The sequence below is a fragment of the Xenia sp. Carnegie-2017 genome, unplaced genomic scaffold (assembly GCF_021976095.1).
Source record: "Xenia sp. Carnegie-2017 unplaced genomic scaffold, XeniaSp_v1 HiC_scaffold_1, whole genome shotgun sequence".
Taxonomy (NCBI): domain Eukaryota; kingdom Metazoa; phylum Cnidaria; class Anthozoa; order Malacalcyonacea; family Xeniidae; genus Xenia; species Xenia sp. Carnegie-2017.
The window spans coordinates 2,771,848-2,787,709 of NW_025813402.1; the positions used below are offsets into that span (position 1 = coordinate 2,771,848).

At 33.0% G+C, this 15,862-nt stretch overlaps 2 protein-coding genes and 1 long non-coding RNA gene across 4 annotated transcripts; 1 reads left to right on the forward strand and 2 right to left on the reverse strand.

The window, feature by feature from the left end:
* Positions 1-3,613: 3,613 nt before the first annotated feature.
* LOC124452614 (C-factor-like) lies at positions 3,614-5,356 on the reverse strand. Its single transcript, XM_047003230.1, has 2 exons — positions 4,968-5,356; positions 3,614-4,246 (listed from the first exon to the last, which is right to left on the reverse strand). The coding sequence occupies exons 1-2, from the start codon at positions 5,266-5,268 to the stop codon at positions 3,765-3,767; spliced, it is 783 nt and encodes a 260-aa protein (XP_046859186.1). The 5' UTR covers positions 5,269-5,356; the 3' UTR covers positions 3,614-3,764.
* Positions 5,357-5,785: 429 nt separating this feature from the next.
* LOC124439894 (ATP-dependent RNA helicase DDX42-like) lies at positions 5,786-14,824 on the reverse strand. Of its 2 annotated transcripts, none has more exons than XM_046990187.1 (20): positions 14,533-14,824; positions 13,661-13,808; positions 11,918-11,979; positions 11,364-11,511; positions 10,913-10,948; positions 10,708-10,812; positions 10,184-10,303; positions 9,513-9,818; positions 8,818-8,917; positions 8,694-8,741; positions 8,404-8,501; positions 8,136-8,229; positions 7,791-7,871; positions 7,598-7,699; positions 7,384-7,485; positions 7,003-7,076; positions 6,851-6,901; positions 6,633-6,725; positions 6,424-6,546; positions 5,786-6,183 (listed from the first exon to the last, which is right to left on the reverse strand). In XM_046990187.1, exons 1-20 carry the CDS (start codon positions 14,697-14,699, stop codon positions 6,037-6,039), a joined length of 2,205 nt encoding a protein of 734 aa, XP_046846143.1. In that variant the 5' UTR covers positions 14,700-14,824; the 3' UTR covers positions 5,786-6,036. The 2 variants fall into 2 exon arrangements, with proteins under 2 accessions (XP_046846143.1, XP_046846136.1); XM_046990180.1 differs by having other exon boundaries at positions 6,630-6,725.
* A 380-nt stretch (positions 14,825-15,204) lies between these two features.
* Positions 15,205-15,862, forward strand: LOC124437793. Its single transcript, XR_006945848.1, has 3 exons — positions 15,205-15,302; positions 15,439-15,607; positions 15,710-15,862. It is a non-coding gene; the product is annotated as an uncharacterized LOC124437793 (long non-coding RNA).

The following is a 15,862-nucleotide window of genomic DNA, read 5'->3' on the forward strand; positions in this document are numbered from 1 at the left end:
AAATAGAGCAACTGCCGCCCCAAGCTTTTGAAAACTATGGAAAATTCGGAAAATAATAGAAAAAATAGGGGCAATTTTATATAAAGACTGTAACTTATGCAAGTTCTTCATACAACTAATTATTACATATAAAGACCATAGATATATGAAAATACATAATTTTTTCATGAAATATCATATTGAATTGTTGTGCGGTGTGCCAATATGTTCTTTAGTTTCACCGAAGTTTTGAAAAGACAAGAAGCAAAACGTTGCTTTTATTGCCTATTTAGGCAACTAAACACAAACAAAAATTAGGAAGACACTGTTTTTTTTTGACAGGCTAATGACATAGATTTGGCAGTCTGTTTCGATCTTTGTTAAAAAAAGCCTTTTAAGATGGTCCCTAATATTGAGCCTGTGTTTTGTCTAGCAACTGTATCTTTATCAAATCGGTGGCTAACAGCTTGAAATGATGTCTGTTTATACTTTACCGATTGAGTTCAAAACATAAAATCTGCTTAACTGATTGGAAATTATCACAATAATTTTTGGATATAAAGTAAATTGTTTGAAGCCGCGAGTATCTTAACATGTTTGTGGAAGAAGATCATCCAGATTCGTAGAGTCATGAGAAGAATTGTTGGTATTGTTGTTGACTGACGTTTCGACAACCTTGACTCTGAAGATGACTACAGCTAAGGTTGTCGAAACATCAGTCAACAACAATACCAACAGTCCTTCTCAGGACTCTACTAACCTGGACGATCTACATCTACAAACATGATTTTTGGGTATGTTAGGAATTTGGAAAAGTAAGCTACTGTCTCCCTACTCACCCAAACTTGAAGTTCATGGACAGCAGTGATTACGTTGTACATTTTTGTTGTATGTTTTACTCTAGTTATGTCATATTATACATATACAGGTTATGCGCATTACCTTCCAATTCATTTCAGCCATTTTTTGTCAAATATTATCATTTCTTTGCAAAACTATCGTAATTTTTATCATTTCATGATAATTACATTTTAAACTGTCGTCCTCAGATGAGTTGAAGAGTACGTCGCACAAAAAATTATATTCTCATTCTAATTATTTTGTGTGATGAAATTAGACAATGTCGGGTAATTATATATAATGAAATTTAACAAATGGACTTTTGTTTGTTAAATTTTGTGCTTGACATATTTTTTCAAATTGCTAAGCATATCGAAAAGTCTGATTTTGAGGGCGAATCACAGTTCAGAAAAATATTACGTATGTTTCTCGAAATTCGTCAACAATGTTTATACAATAGTTAATTAAGAAATTTTTGAGGTCAATCAGCTCATGATTTCACTAATTGGATAATTAAACATCGTCATAAATGCGTCGATGAAGTCATTCTGAAAACTTCAATGATCAGGTCAAATTCTCATGCAGTTTGTTAAAATGGGAAATAAATTTTCATTTGGAGACTTTATTTTGTACTGCGGCTTTTCACACCAACGTCGCCGCGTTAAAGACAAAGCGTATGACACACGTCGTAGAATAAGATGGAGAGAAGGAAAAAGCTTTTAATCTCGCGTTACAATACAAATATTTACATCCTGAACTTTATAAAGACGACGAGCTACCAATTGAAAACTTTCCATATGCATTTTTGTACTGGTCAGTTGAGTCCTTGCCATCCAAATGGTGAATATTCTCCAAAATTTAATGGTAAACTACAACATCTTTGTATGTTCATCAACAAGACGTAAAAATATACTGAAGTCAGAAGATAATACGTCAATAAAATAAAGAATAATAAACTTATTCCTACATACAATTTGAATATAGGGTTGAACAATTTCAATTTAGTACATACAATTCAATATGAAAAATCACTGTCTTTCATTTGTTTTTCTCATAACGGCTAACAAATAGCATCCATTAGATTTGAATTTCAATGCAGTTTTGTTGTTTGATTTGTTGAATCTGAAATTATTGCGCTTTCATTCTTGATGATGAATGACGATGTGTTTAGTCAACACTGCAAGTGAGCGTTTGCGTTTTGAAAATTCAAACGAAGGAATGACATATATAGACAGCATAGAAGTCTACTGGGCTATAAATTGGATCAATAAAGGACATCCATTTATGGTGAGATTAACAGATTTTGCAATCTTCCAGGGAAAACAGAATACAAGGATGAAAGTGAGTTGCTTATAAAATTGAGCTTCAAAAGTTTGTACTGAGCCGATCGAGTGTTTTCCTAAAAATAATGATCATTAGTGAAGCTGTAGAAAGTAGCTACCACTAGCTCTGAGAGATTTTTCTGACTTTTAAAAACTCAAAGTTATAATATGTTAATACTTCGAACTTTGACGGACTGTGTCTTTAAAATACTGTGACGAGGCAATTTATCTACATGCAGAGCCTTTAATACACTGAAAGAATGACATTCTTTTCTTTTAAACTTTTTTCCAGTCTTTTTGCCATCAACTGCTTACAAATTACACGACATTGCAGCAAACAAGTAAAAATGATTTACCAAGAAATTGCTTTCAATTACCGATAAATATTTTTCTCTCAATATTTTAATCTTTTTATTGAATAAAATTCAGACATAGCAATCTTTTTCTAGCATTTACCCAATCGGCTGTTAGATGAATTGCTCGATACCACAATCTAGGTAATTTTTGTTAGTTTCATTAAAAAAAACATGATCAGACAAAGTATCACGTTTTGATGGGTAAAACTTTTCATGATTTTTTTTTCATTGCTCTTTCACATATAATCTTAAATCTTCAACACATTTTCCCCAAAATATTATAAAAATTGAAATATCATTAAAGTTCAACAAACACATAAGATTTGAATGACAAAAACAAATTCACCATTGTCTGCTTACAATACAAAGCACTTCAAAGTTCTGTTTTATCTCCAATATTCATCATTCACAATAAATTAAAAAGACACTCGCCAAACAAATTAGCGATGTATTACAAAATTCTGCATCGACTTGATTATCTTTTTTCTCGTCCCACAGACAACGACTGGCAACACGAGCGCCTTGAGACTTTTTCTCCATTATGTTTATAATACAAACTATCTTATAACGTTTATAGTCTAAAAGCTTAACTTGCTCGCGAATTGTAAGTGATAAAGTATTGACAAGACTACGAGAACGACTTGCATCATACGTGACATTTTGGAGATGCGACTCGAGACAGCTGTCCATCAACGTTTTGATTTCTTTTAAGTCAAGTTTCTGATCTGGCTCCATTTTGTATGTGTTTTCAAAAAGAACTTTTTGGGGACGATTATCCAAAATACCCGGCTGAATGTTCACAATACTTGAACCTCTGTCTTGTTGCAGTGGAAATCCAACATCAAAAATACTGCTTCTTCGGGGACGTTCAGACATTTTCCTTTTTTATCTATCCTCAAAAAATTAAAACTTCTTTCAAACTTTTCTTTTTGTTGATCTATTTTATAATAACTGCCATCAATCAATCAATCGTCGTTGAATATGACGTAACACATTCCCACGAGGCATTGCAAATCTTGTGACGCTTTTTATGTAAATACGGTTATGCAAAATAGCAAAATAAGGTAACAAGTATCTGGTAATTTTGGGTTCAAAATGTGGAACAAAGAACAATAATACATTTTCATATCTCTGTATTTTCCTGATGATACAAAATTCTGCTAAATATAATATTGAAAAAACAGAATAAAATTTCAATTACAATTTGTATGTTTCAATAACTTCAAAAACCTCACAAAAATTAATATTACATATTAATTGACAGTTTTTACCAAGGTAGAGTTTTACCATTGTACTGTAGAAATGAACCATTTTTTGACATATCTAATGAGCCAATTAGCTGAACTAATACAGGTATTGCATCAGATAAAGACATAGGTGCTGCTTTGCCTCCCATGTCAGTTTTCATCCACCCTGGATCAATACAAACTACAGTAATACAATCTTTAGCACAGTCTATGCTAAGAGATACTGTTAACATATTCAATGCCGCTTTAGAACATTTATATTGGTAATGACCTCCAGCATTTAATGTTATTGAGCCATCATCAGATGAAATATTCACAATACAAGCTTGTGGTTGACATTTAACATCTTTGGCTGCCAGTTGTAATAATGGCAAGAATGCTTTAACAATCATCAATGGGGAAACAGCATTTGTCTCATACACTTTCATCATCAAATCTCGATTTACATCATCCAAAGTGCTTGAAGCACACCCATATTCAGAGTTCTTTAAATCATAAATACCTGTACAATTCAAAAAACAAACAAACAGCAAATCAGTAAAAAAACAATGTTATCATTAGATCTTGATTTCATATGAAGATTATATCCCGAGGCATTTTTGAGTTAGAGTACAATGACAGTTTTTTAGAGTTAGGGTTTGCAAAAATTTAGCATCAGAGTTAAAACAGATATAATGTGGACACGTACCATACGTTGGTATCATTCATTGTTTGATTCAAGCGATGTACAATATACACAGTGGAATGGCTTGACTTTTTTAACCAGAAGCAGAAAGATTTTACAAATGAACGTGGGACTATAATGACATTTGTTTTAACAACATTTAATTCTTGTTATCAGGTTTGGTGATTAAGAATTGAACATTTCTAAATTTACATGGCAATCATGCAATCATTACATTAGAGAGTTGTAGCCATCAAATTATTATTTCTTGATAAAAAAATGAATGTAGCTGAATTTTTAACCAACATCACCTCATTTACTAAAGGACACAGAATAAAAGAGATGGGGTGTGACAACCACCAACAAACTACACTAACTGATAACTATACTACCATACTTGTACAAATATCAAGTATAATGTCAGATGGGAATAAGTCAAGAGAAGTAAACATAATTTTTCAACCAAATAGACATGTATACATGTCCGTACAGTTTAATTACTAATGACATTGTGTTGATGTTATTATTATCGTCCAATACATGGTACATATATATTTACCTGCGTTGTTAATAAGGAGATTTAAGCCATGGTCACCAAGAGTTGTTTTCACCTCTTCTACAACAGCTTCTAGTTGCAAAGCATTAGTTACGTCTAATTCCAAAAGATGCAGAACAGGATTCTTCATCGCTAGAGCGCGTAGTTCTTTTGAAGCATCTGATTTCAATGAACGACAAGTTGCAAACAACGCTTTTGGCGAGTGAGGTTGTGATAATATTTCTTTTACTATCGCTAGTCCAACGCCACGATTACAACCAGTTATGAAAATAGACGCACCTTTGTAAGCAACGGAACTCGCCATAACTTTTCTGTGAAAATAAATGAGAACGTTTCACGGTTTCAGCCACTTGTCTGCAGACACTGTTACAGGCAAGTACAACAAAACTTTATGACGTTTGCAGTAATCGGTATATCTGAAAATGACAATTGTATTCACTGACCAATAAGAACAATGAGATAGTGAGGGTTAACCTTGAGGTGAAATCAGAGGAAGACCAAACGAGACGCTAAGCAGAGGCGTAACTAGAACGTTAATTAAGGGTGCATATTCATGACAATAGTTTTTGGAAGTGTAAACTTTTATTAAGTGAATGACTCTGAAGATGACTACAGCTCAGGTTGTCGAAACGTAAGTCAACATCAACAACAACAGTCTATCTCAGTACTCTAGTAACCTGGACAATCAACATTCATAAACACATTAATTCTATTGCTATCAAAATAACACCAAAGAACCCCAACTACCACTATTGCCATCAAAATAACACCACATAGCCCCTGCTACCACTATTGCTAACCAAAATAGCACTTCAGAACCCTTAAGAGTAGTATTTTTCTTTATTAAAGAGAAAAACCGGCAAAAATCACAATGAAACAACGCAGCAACGAACGATGGTTGTTCATATCATGTCACTCAGATAAACCTTGCATTATTATGTCATCTGATCAATTGGTTAAACAATGAAGAGTTTAAAGAAAAATTTCTACTACATGTTATATACTGTCCACGTACGGTAACAAGAAAACTGCCGAGATATTATATTACAAATTGATGGATTTTATATATTTTTTAGTTCCATCTAGATTTCTTCGATTTTCGTTTTTCTTCCTTATTTAGGGAAGCGTTATCCTCCAATGGATTTACAGTAGAATGTTGCTTTGACGCATCCCATTTATTGTTTTCTGTTGATGGAGTGAAATGACTACGATATTGAGACTAAAAATGTAAGAAAAAGCTTGGAAATAGACAACTATAAATAAGAAATATAATTCTTGATTCACAACACCAACATGATAGCAAGTTAAGATGGTGCAGGGGCAGCTGTGTACTCATGATTATATGTAAGTTAAGATGGTGCAGGGGTAGCTGTGTACTCATGATTATATGTAAGTTAAGATGGTGCAGGGGTAGCTGTGTACTAGAATAGACTTTAGTGACTTTGGATAAATAACTTACTGAAAAAGCAGCCTTTAATGCATTTAACCTGCTGCTGCTGGGACCTGAACCAGCAGACGCTGATACAGTGGACGAATATGACGACAAATTTCTTGCAGACGCCATAGGACCAGCAGTTGCACCCTAATAAAACACAAGTTTCAATCTTTGTAAACATCCTAAAATATTCCGAAATTATTTCCACATTTTATTGCGTTTTTACGTACGACATCAGGTGCCCCTAAGCCTGGTCTTTCTCTAACACCACCTGTCCCACGTTTACCCTGACCACCTCGATATCTAGATTTTCGAAACCACGTGTTCTACATTGTGAAACATAATCATAGAAATGAAGGAAAGTGTTTAACATGAAGTATTGCGCACAAAACCTTTTGCAAACATTAAAAACAAACCAATCAAACAACCACTAGATTCAAATAAATCAAACCTTCATCGCCAGCTCTAAAAGTTCTTCAGAAACATATTGATTTGCTATTTCCTAAACAATAAAATCATACTGTCAGAATCATAGAGTCTTCACTGGAGATTTCAAGTTTTCATTTACAATAATTCATTGGATATTAATTTCCATGCACTTACAAGATTTCTTACAAGATCACCAGCAAAATTTTGTTCCGAGGGTGTCATCAATGTATATGCAGTACCTTTTACACCTGTTGATTAAATAAATAAATAAATATTTTCCACAAACAGATTTCAGAAAAAAAGAACAAATTTCTAATGATGATTGACAAAAACCATCAAATCAATATTTTTTTTTACAGAATACCCATTGACGTACAAAAATATTTTTAAATGACAATAAAAAACACACACAAAAAAGATGTTTTTTTTCCGAAGTCAATGTTGTTATGCTTTACATGTATAGACTGGTTGAGACATTTAATTTTGCTGGAACTCGTAGACTGTACAAACTTTATAATAAATCACTCTATGTATAATATTTTGAACAAAATTAACCTGCTCGTCCAGTTCTTCCAATCCTGTGCGTATGAGTAGTGATGTCCCGGGCAACGTCATAATTTATAACAGTTTTTATTGAAGGAATATCCAAACCTCGAGCTACGAATAACATTAATAAAAGTAAACGTTAATGATGACAAATTTTGGCTACAAAACACAGTTAAGAAAAGTAATTGCAACTTGAATCGTTACAATTGTAAGTATCTCCAACCTGCAACATCAGTAGCAACAAGAATGGTAAATTCTTTTTTCTTGAAAGATGTGATTACTTTGTTTCTTTCAAACTGGTCCATATCACCATGAATCAATAAAACTGTTCACAAAAAGATACGTAGTTTTCATGTCAAGTGCATCCCAGTTGCTTTCCATGTTAAAAAAATCATAAACAAATATTAATGCTTTACGCTCAAAGTCGTTTCTCTTGAGATTTTGCGATAGTTCTTCGCTGTTTAACTTTTTGGTCACGAAAATCAACACACTGCCCTCTGCAAAAAATGTTTAAATAGAAATGTTTTGATGAAGTTTCATAAAATTTTGATGCAGTTTCAGAAGTTCATAAAATTAGATTTAGAGCAACAAGCGGTCGTTAAGCACGTTTCTCCCATACAAACAGAAGAATACAAAACGTAAACTGAGCTAACATTCTGTGTACATAAAGTTACTAAAACGTAATAATTGTAATGAAAGAAAAGAGCAATTCTCTACATGTGTTTCAAAGAGACATTGTGAAATAATTCTCATAAAACTACCAGATGTAAATCGAACAAGATTTCCAACAAGCCACTGCCACTTCTTGGCTCCATCATTAAAAATCTGTACAATTTGAGTCACATCTTCGTTGGCCTGGCAAAAAATAAAAACTTAGTTTTCTGCATCATAAATTCAGAGTCTCAAAAAGAATAATACTGAGGATATCTTGTTTAATTATACTGTGCGTATGAATCTAAAGTTAAATTTTCATACCATAATAATCTACAGAAAACTTTAAAATTTGCAATCAAAAGCATATCAACCAACCTCTCCTAATTCGCCAACGACAATCCGAACAGGATCAGTCAAAATATCACGACAAAGTAATTCAACTTTCTTTTTAAATGTTGCACTGAAAAGCAAAGCTGTATGAAAAATAAAAATAAATAGTTTGGAGATTTGATTTAAGTAAAAAAATAAGATAGTCCCACATGAAAACTCTTTTCTCAAGGATAAACTTGCATCGGAAATATCAGCGTGATAAGATAAAAACTATATAGTTCTAACATTTTTGCTGTCAAATATTTAATATGATTAAACATAAAAACTTAACTTACTTTGTCGGTCTGGACGAACGTGATTTGCAATAGAGCGAACCTGAGGCTCTAAATACAAAAAAATGTATTTATGGAAAAATTATACATAATAACTTTATTTTTAAAATTAGAATAGAATACATACCGAAGCCCATATCAAACATTCTGTCAGCTTCATCAAAAACAAGAAATGTAACACGTTCAAGATTTGTTGTCTTGTCTTTAATATGATCAATAAGACGTCCCTAGAAATTGATAATAAGCACCAAACAATAGATTGATGCAATTTATCGTTATCCGATGAAGCAGTTGATAGTTTTAGTAAAAGAATCAATAATTCTAATGAAGCAATACTCGAGTTGGACAAAAACACGAACTTAGATTTCTACAAGATATCTCTGGAAATGCTTCAAGACAAATATTTTATGCCACGGTTTATAAAACTTTGTGTTGAGCAATGTTATAATTCCTATCCGTGAACAGACATCCAATGGAAGTAGGTAATCAAAGGCATAGTACATAAGGATCACACAATCAAGGCTCAATATATAACAGCTGGTCAGCGGACAAAGGCGAGCCAATTTTTTACTTTGACCGGCCACATTTCCAGGTCTCGCACAATAATTATTAATCGGTTCTCCTTTCAATGTTCTTTTGAAGTGTTGAGCATCGATTTTTGTAGAGAAAAACCGCTTTTGTTTTGTTTATTATGTGCTGACTGAATTTGGATCAAAGGCTTCGATTACGTTCTCATAAAGTATTTAATAATGCTAATCTGATTAACCACAGGGAAATGATTATACTATTTGTGATTATATTGTGTTTAGTAGACAAACATACCGGTGTAGCTACGACAATTTCAGGATATTCCTTCAATGATTTAGATTGTTCGTACTTGTTTCCACCACCAAATACACATGCTACGCGAATATTATAAACTTTACCAAACTTCTTCGCTTCAAGATAAATTTGCTGTGAGAGTTCCCGTGTTGGTGCACAAATTAAACCAATAGGACCATCTCCGACTTGCATCTCTCTCTGATCCATTATATGGACCAACATTGGCCACAGAAATGCCGCTGTTTTACCTGAGCCTGTTTTAGCAATACCTAGGATATCACGACCACTTACCGCAGCTGGAACTGCCTAAAATATGTTGAATGTGATCAAAATTATCGTAGAAGATGTCAAACGTTTGATACAACTGTTGCAATAGAGTATAAACAAACAGAATGATGCACATAATTTATTCTGTGAGATAGATAAAAGGACATAAAGGATAAAGTAGGTATATGAGTACGCAAGTAGGGACTAGAGTGTCGACAAAATTACCTACACATCAACCATAAAACGTGAAATAAGTAAGCTCACCAGGCTTTGAATGGCGGGCAAAACAGTAAGCTCACCTGGCTTTGAATGGCGGGCAAAACAGTAAGCTTACCTGGCTATGAATGGCAGGCAAAACAGTAAGCTTACCTGGCTTTGAATGGCGGGCAAAACAGTAAGCTTACCTGGCTTTGAATGGCAGTAGGTTTAGTATACTCAGATTTTCGTATTGCAGTAAGAAGAGCCTCATCAAAACAGAAATGTGCAAAACTTGCAGCAGGTCGTGGAGGTTCAGCACCAGAAACCTGTTTATTGAAGTAAAGTCATTGCTAAGTTGAAACCAATTATTCAAACTTGATTATTTTAGGACTAGACCAACAAAATACGTGATGAAAAACATGTTTCACACAAATATATATTTACAGTATTGATATATGTAACATTATAACACCGTAAGAGAATGCGATCATTTTCACACTAGCAACGAAACTCGTTTCAATTTTTAGTCCAGCAATGTAAATTTATAAACTAAACATTTATTAATTTGTTCAGACATTCACTGTCTATCAATTGCAGGAACACAAAAATAATTGTAAAAGCAAAACAGTTCATGACATTCATGTTCAAGATAGGTAACTCCCCCCCCCTTCGCTACACAAACAGCAACGTCCCTCTCTGTTATTAACCAAAAAGCGGTGATCGCTCTTACTTTTAAGCCTAAACTTTTTCGTAATTCGATGACAGCCTCCGGGGTCAAATTCTTGATTTCATCATGTTCCTCGTAGAAATTTTTTGAGAACTTCTTGTACGCAATCTGAAATTATCACACCACATTTCTTAGAATGCTACAATAAAAATATTCTTTGTGCAACAAATTTATACATAACTTTTGTGTAGGTTTAGTTTATACTAACTTCGGAATGATCAATTGGAGGTAATGGTTCAATTATCTACAAAAAAGATTAAAAAGTAAAAATAATAAAAAGAATCAAGATTTTATCACAAACATTAAATATAACGATGATAGAAGCATAGATAATAAATAATACATAATATAACACGAGTTTAGAAAGCTGAAATTATATTGTGAGTTTTAATTTTAGTTGAGCAATAAAAAGCACGGGGTTTCTTATAAAGTGCGCACGCGCACTCATTTTCTCAGAGTAAATTGAACGAGCGACTGATCGCGTACGATGTTGTCAAATATTGAAGTCACACAGTTTTGTATAATTTACGATTTTAAAGCAAGCATTAAGAATTGTGCGCACAGCAAGATTATCCTTCAGATATGTGAAGCTGTGAATAAAACTATAGGAAAATTATCAGTGAATATAAGATGAAACATTTCAAGGTTTTAGTGATTACCTTTGATCTTGGTGGAGCAATGGGGTTTCCATCGCTATCGTAATCAATCTCTTCATCTTCATCAGGATAATATTCAAGAGGAGCTTCTTTCATAATTCGGAAAAACGACTCTTGATCATCTTCATCCTCAATATCATCTCTTCGACTTCTAGTTAAAAAATTACAAACTTATTGAATGTAACTGGATTGAATGTAAGGACTTAGATAAGGCTTTATGTAGTCAAAATTTGTATAAATTGCCATTAAGAAGATACATAAAAAACAGCTTTTTGCTTATCATGATAATGATTCTATTCAAAGATGAGTAAGCAGTCGCCAAATAACCATACACTGTATGTAAAGTCAAGAAAGATAGGTGAAAACGAGGGGGAATTTATTGTTTGTACAATCTTTATTTTAATCGCTTTGTTTTACGTGAAGTACTACATTCCAAAGCTGCAATACTTTGTAAGTACTTTGCTAACCATTGTCAGGGAGCATAAGTCAAAAAATTGTCAAGGGTTTTCTGCTTTCTTTCACAAGCCTTGTAATCAAGACATGTTGAATATTCTTACTTTTTGCTTGCTTTCTCGTCCTGTTGAGTAGCTGATAAAATTTTCTCTCTCTCGACTTCTTGCTAAAATTATAACACCAAAAATTCAAGAACAACACATCTTGATGTGTAATTAAAATGTACGTAACAAACACAACAATTCAAAGATTTAAATAGTATCAGTTGTTTTATGAATTTTTTCAACGTCTATGAAGCTCTATCATTCCATATTCAATGGAACATCAAGTATCAATCAAATCTCCCCTTCGGATTGTAAAATAACGTTTATCAACTACAAAAAAGAGGCTTAGGCGTCTTTATCTCAGAGTCTGAATCAGACTTTTAATTTTTAAGTCGACAGGTTTCGAATTAACGTCTCGTTTTCGCAATTTACGAATAGAAAATAGAGTGACAACCTGGTGTTTTTACATGTTACTTATATATGAATGCTTGGTGTCTTACAAATAAACTTTGCATATTCTTATTTTGATTAAGTTTTATGACAGTAACAGTTACATGGTATGACATCACGTTATGATACAGTTATATAACATGTCATGTCTTGATACAGTAACAAGACATGATATGTTGTGAATGCCGACAAGCCTCTTAAGAGAAGGAGAGGGAGGGGTACAATGGGACATCAGGGCACCAACCTAGCTATGAAGGGGCGCTTGATATATCTAAAGACGTACAATTAAGACCATTATAATTCTGATCAAATGTTTAAAATCATGACCCTACAGGGCACATGAGTAAAATTTTGCCCAGTTCTCCATAATTTTACTCAGTATCTATAAATGTAGGCATAACATCGGCATGTATGCATATTTAAGAATTTTCTCATGGGAAGTAAGATATTTCCTGTTTTGTTTTCAATTTTTTCACATTATCTACTATTTACTTTGTGAGTCATTGCTGATCATAGAGTTTTTGTGTATGTAATTAAGTGTCAATATTGGAAACACTGACTTTTAAACAGAGGAACTTAAGTTTTTTCACTATACTCTACAACCCTTTAAAGCATTTTGAAGCATTTGACTATTACTACTTATAACAAGACATTGAATTGGTAGTGGGGACTAGTTTATGGAAAATTTTGTGAATGCTATTTTCCAACTGCAAAATCTACTTTTGGATAATCTTGACTTGGATGATTTTATTAGCACGATGTTGAAAAAAACGTTAAATTTGTGATGAATAAACACCAAAATAATGACATGAAAAATGACAGCTTGCCAAGCAAACCCTACATATAAAAAACATTAGCTAAAATTGATCTCTTGTACTCTGTTGTGCAAACTCCAGTTTTTCAGCTCTAGCTCCAGCCACTTGTCAAATCTGAGCTTTGGCTTCAAACTCTGGCTCTGGCTATTTTATAACTCAAATATCTGGTTGTGGCTGGTTAGTTTTGCAAGTTACTGTTCTGTCTTTAAATATAAAGTTAGATTCCGCACTCGACTTTGATTCATAAATTAGCATGTGTAAATGCAATCTAGCATCATGTTGTGTCATGCATAAAATATTTTATTTTCATGCAAGTTTTTCACTTTTAGAAAATTGTAATCTTGTGGATACAAATATGTTTTGATCAGACAGGTTTACCAAAGTTTGACAGTATTTTGCAGCACAAACAACTGCTGCCAGAGTTTTGTCAAAGATGAACAAACTCTGGCTCTGGCAGGCAAAAATAGCCAGAGCTCTGGCCTAACTTTGGCCTACAGTACTTGGTGCACAGCACTATCTTGTACTCTGTTGTGTATACCTCAATTCCAGCCATAAATTTATCCAGTTCATCTTCTTCATCATCATTATCATTTGTAGAACAAATGGGTTCAGGTTCATAAACTTTACTTTTGTCTCCATAATAAGAATTTTCATCTTCACTTTCACTTTCATCACCAAAATTGGCACTGATTAAATTCACAAAGATAACAGTAAAATGAATTAATATTCAATGGTACAGTACGTACATATGGATGTTGTGAAAGACAGTAAAGTGCTTGGGTACCATTAATATAATAAAATAATCACTACTCATGAAATCCCTCCATCCAATCACATAACATCCTCTTATCACGTAACATTCATCTATTCTGTAACACATATCAATCATATAATATCCCTCAATCACATAATATATACTGCTCTATAACATAACATCCATCTATTCTGTAACACATCATATAATATCCCTCAATCATAATATATATGCTCTATAACATCATCTATCATCATATAATATCAATCACATGCTATATAACATAACATTCATCTATTCTGTAACACATATCAATCATATAATATCCCTCAATCACATAATATATACTGCTCTATAACATAACATCCATCTATTCTGTAACACATATCAATCATATAATATCCCTCAATCACATAATATATAATGCTCTATAACATAACATTCATCTATTCTGTAACACATATCTATCATATAATATCCCTCAATCACTTAATATATACTGCTCTACAACATAATATCCATCTATTCTGTAATGTTCCTCTATCCTAAAACATCCTTTGATCACAAAACATCCATATTCGATGACAAGAAAAGTGTAGTTTTGAAAAACTTTACATTTTATGTATTATTCGACGTAGAGTATTTAACAAACTTACGGTCTTTTAAAAGCCATGGATTGAGACTTCCCAGAAATTTTGTGTTTAACTGCTCGTTGAGAAGCAACAGGCGAAGGTTGTAAAGTTTGTTCTTTTGGTTTGCTATTTACAGTAAAACCACCAAAACCGAGTCCTCTTGGCTTCTCTCTTGATCCTTTGTGAAACATTTTGGACGATATATATTCTGATTTTCTTATGTTTCGTTTTAAAACAAATGAATCGATGAAAATGTAATTTTGGATTTTATCATTAGAAGTAGTTGACCAAAATATTTTTGCTGTTGCCCGCCATCTTGAATCTTACCTTTTTATAAAAGGAACTGGTAACTACCAAGGTGACAATGTTTTACAATTGGTTACTATAAGTAAGTTGCAACCAGTGGTTACAACCAAAGAAACACCAAAACCAAGTCATTTTAAGTTTATAACATGGGCAAAGTAGCTTTAGGAAAATTGGACATTTTCCATTGCAGCTAATTATAATTAACGATAAAGTTCATAACCAGTTACAGTTTCTATAGTAATTGATCAAAAATTATGTTTGCTAGAGCACATATTGACTACAGACGCAAGAATCTTTTTTCACCATTTTTAGTCAAATGAGGAAATTCACATGAAATAAAATTATTTGATTCTTCATTTGTATTTGATATAAGCGAATGTGTGCTATGTAATTTTGATGTATGAGAATATGTCTGTTGCCGAAACTGCCAACTTTCATAGCTCCAGAATTATCCAACATGGCGGATCAAAACTCGTCAAAATTCAGAGGTAATAACTTCGTATTTTCTTATATAATCAAACTCACATTATAGTTTTTTTCAATAATTTCACACTTTGCAATTGCAAATGCTTACACAAGTTTAAAGCTTGATTACTATCCTTTTTCTGTTTACGTTTGTTGAAGAAATGAAGATTTCGAAGAAAGAGTTGGCCAATGCTAAAGTGCCTCTTCATCTTCGCGATTACTGTGCTCACCTTATGGTGCCATTGTTGGAATGTCGGAGAAATACATACTTTTTACCGTGGAAATGTAAACATGAACGCCACGAGTGGGAAGTGTGCGAATATACAGAGTGTGTTTTTGCTTATTTTGTCGTAATTGTGGTTCTATAGAAGCTTCGGATATGTTCAAATATATAGGCTTTCGTGATTTTCATTAACTTTCATTTTTCTAGTTTTCTCATGCGGCAAAGGGATTATCAGAATCAGAAACGCAAGTAGATGAACAACTACACTGAACTAATGATTTGAAATTCAAATTTAATGTTAATTGAGATAATGTTTTTGTCAGTGTAGAATGGAGTTTCTGTAACTTTTATATTTCTTTA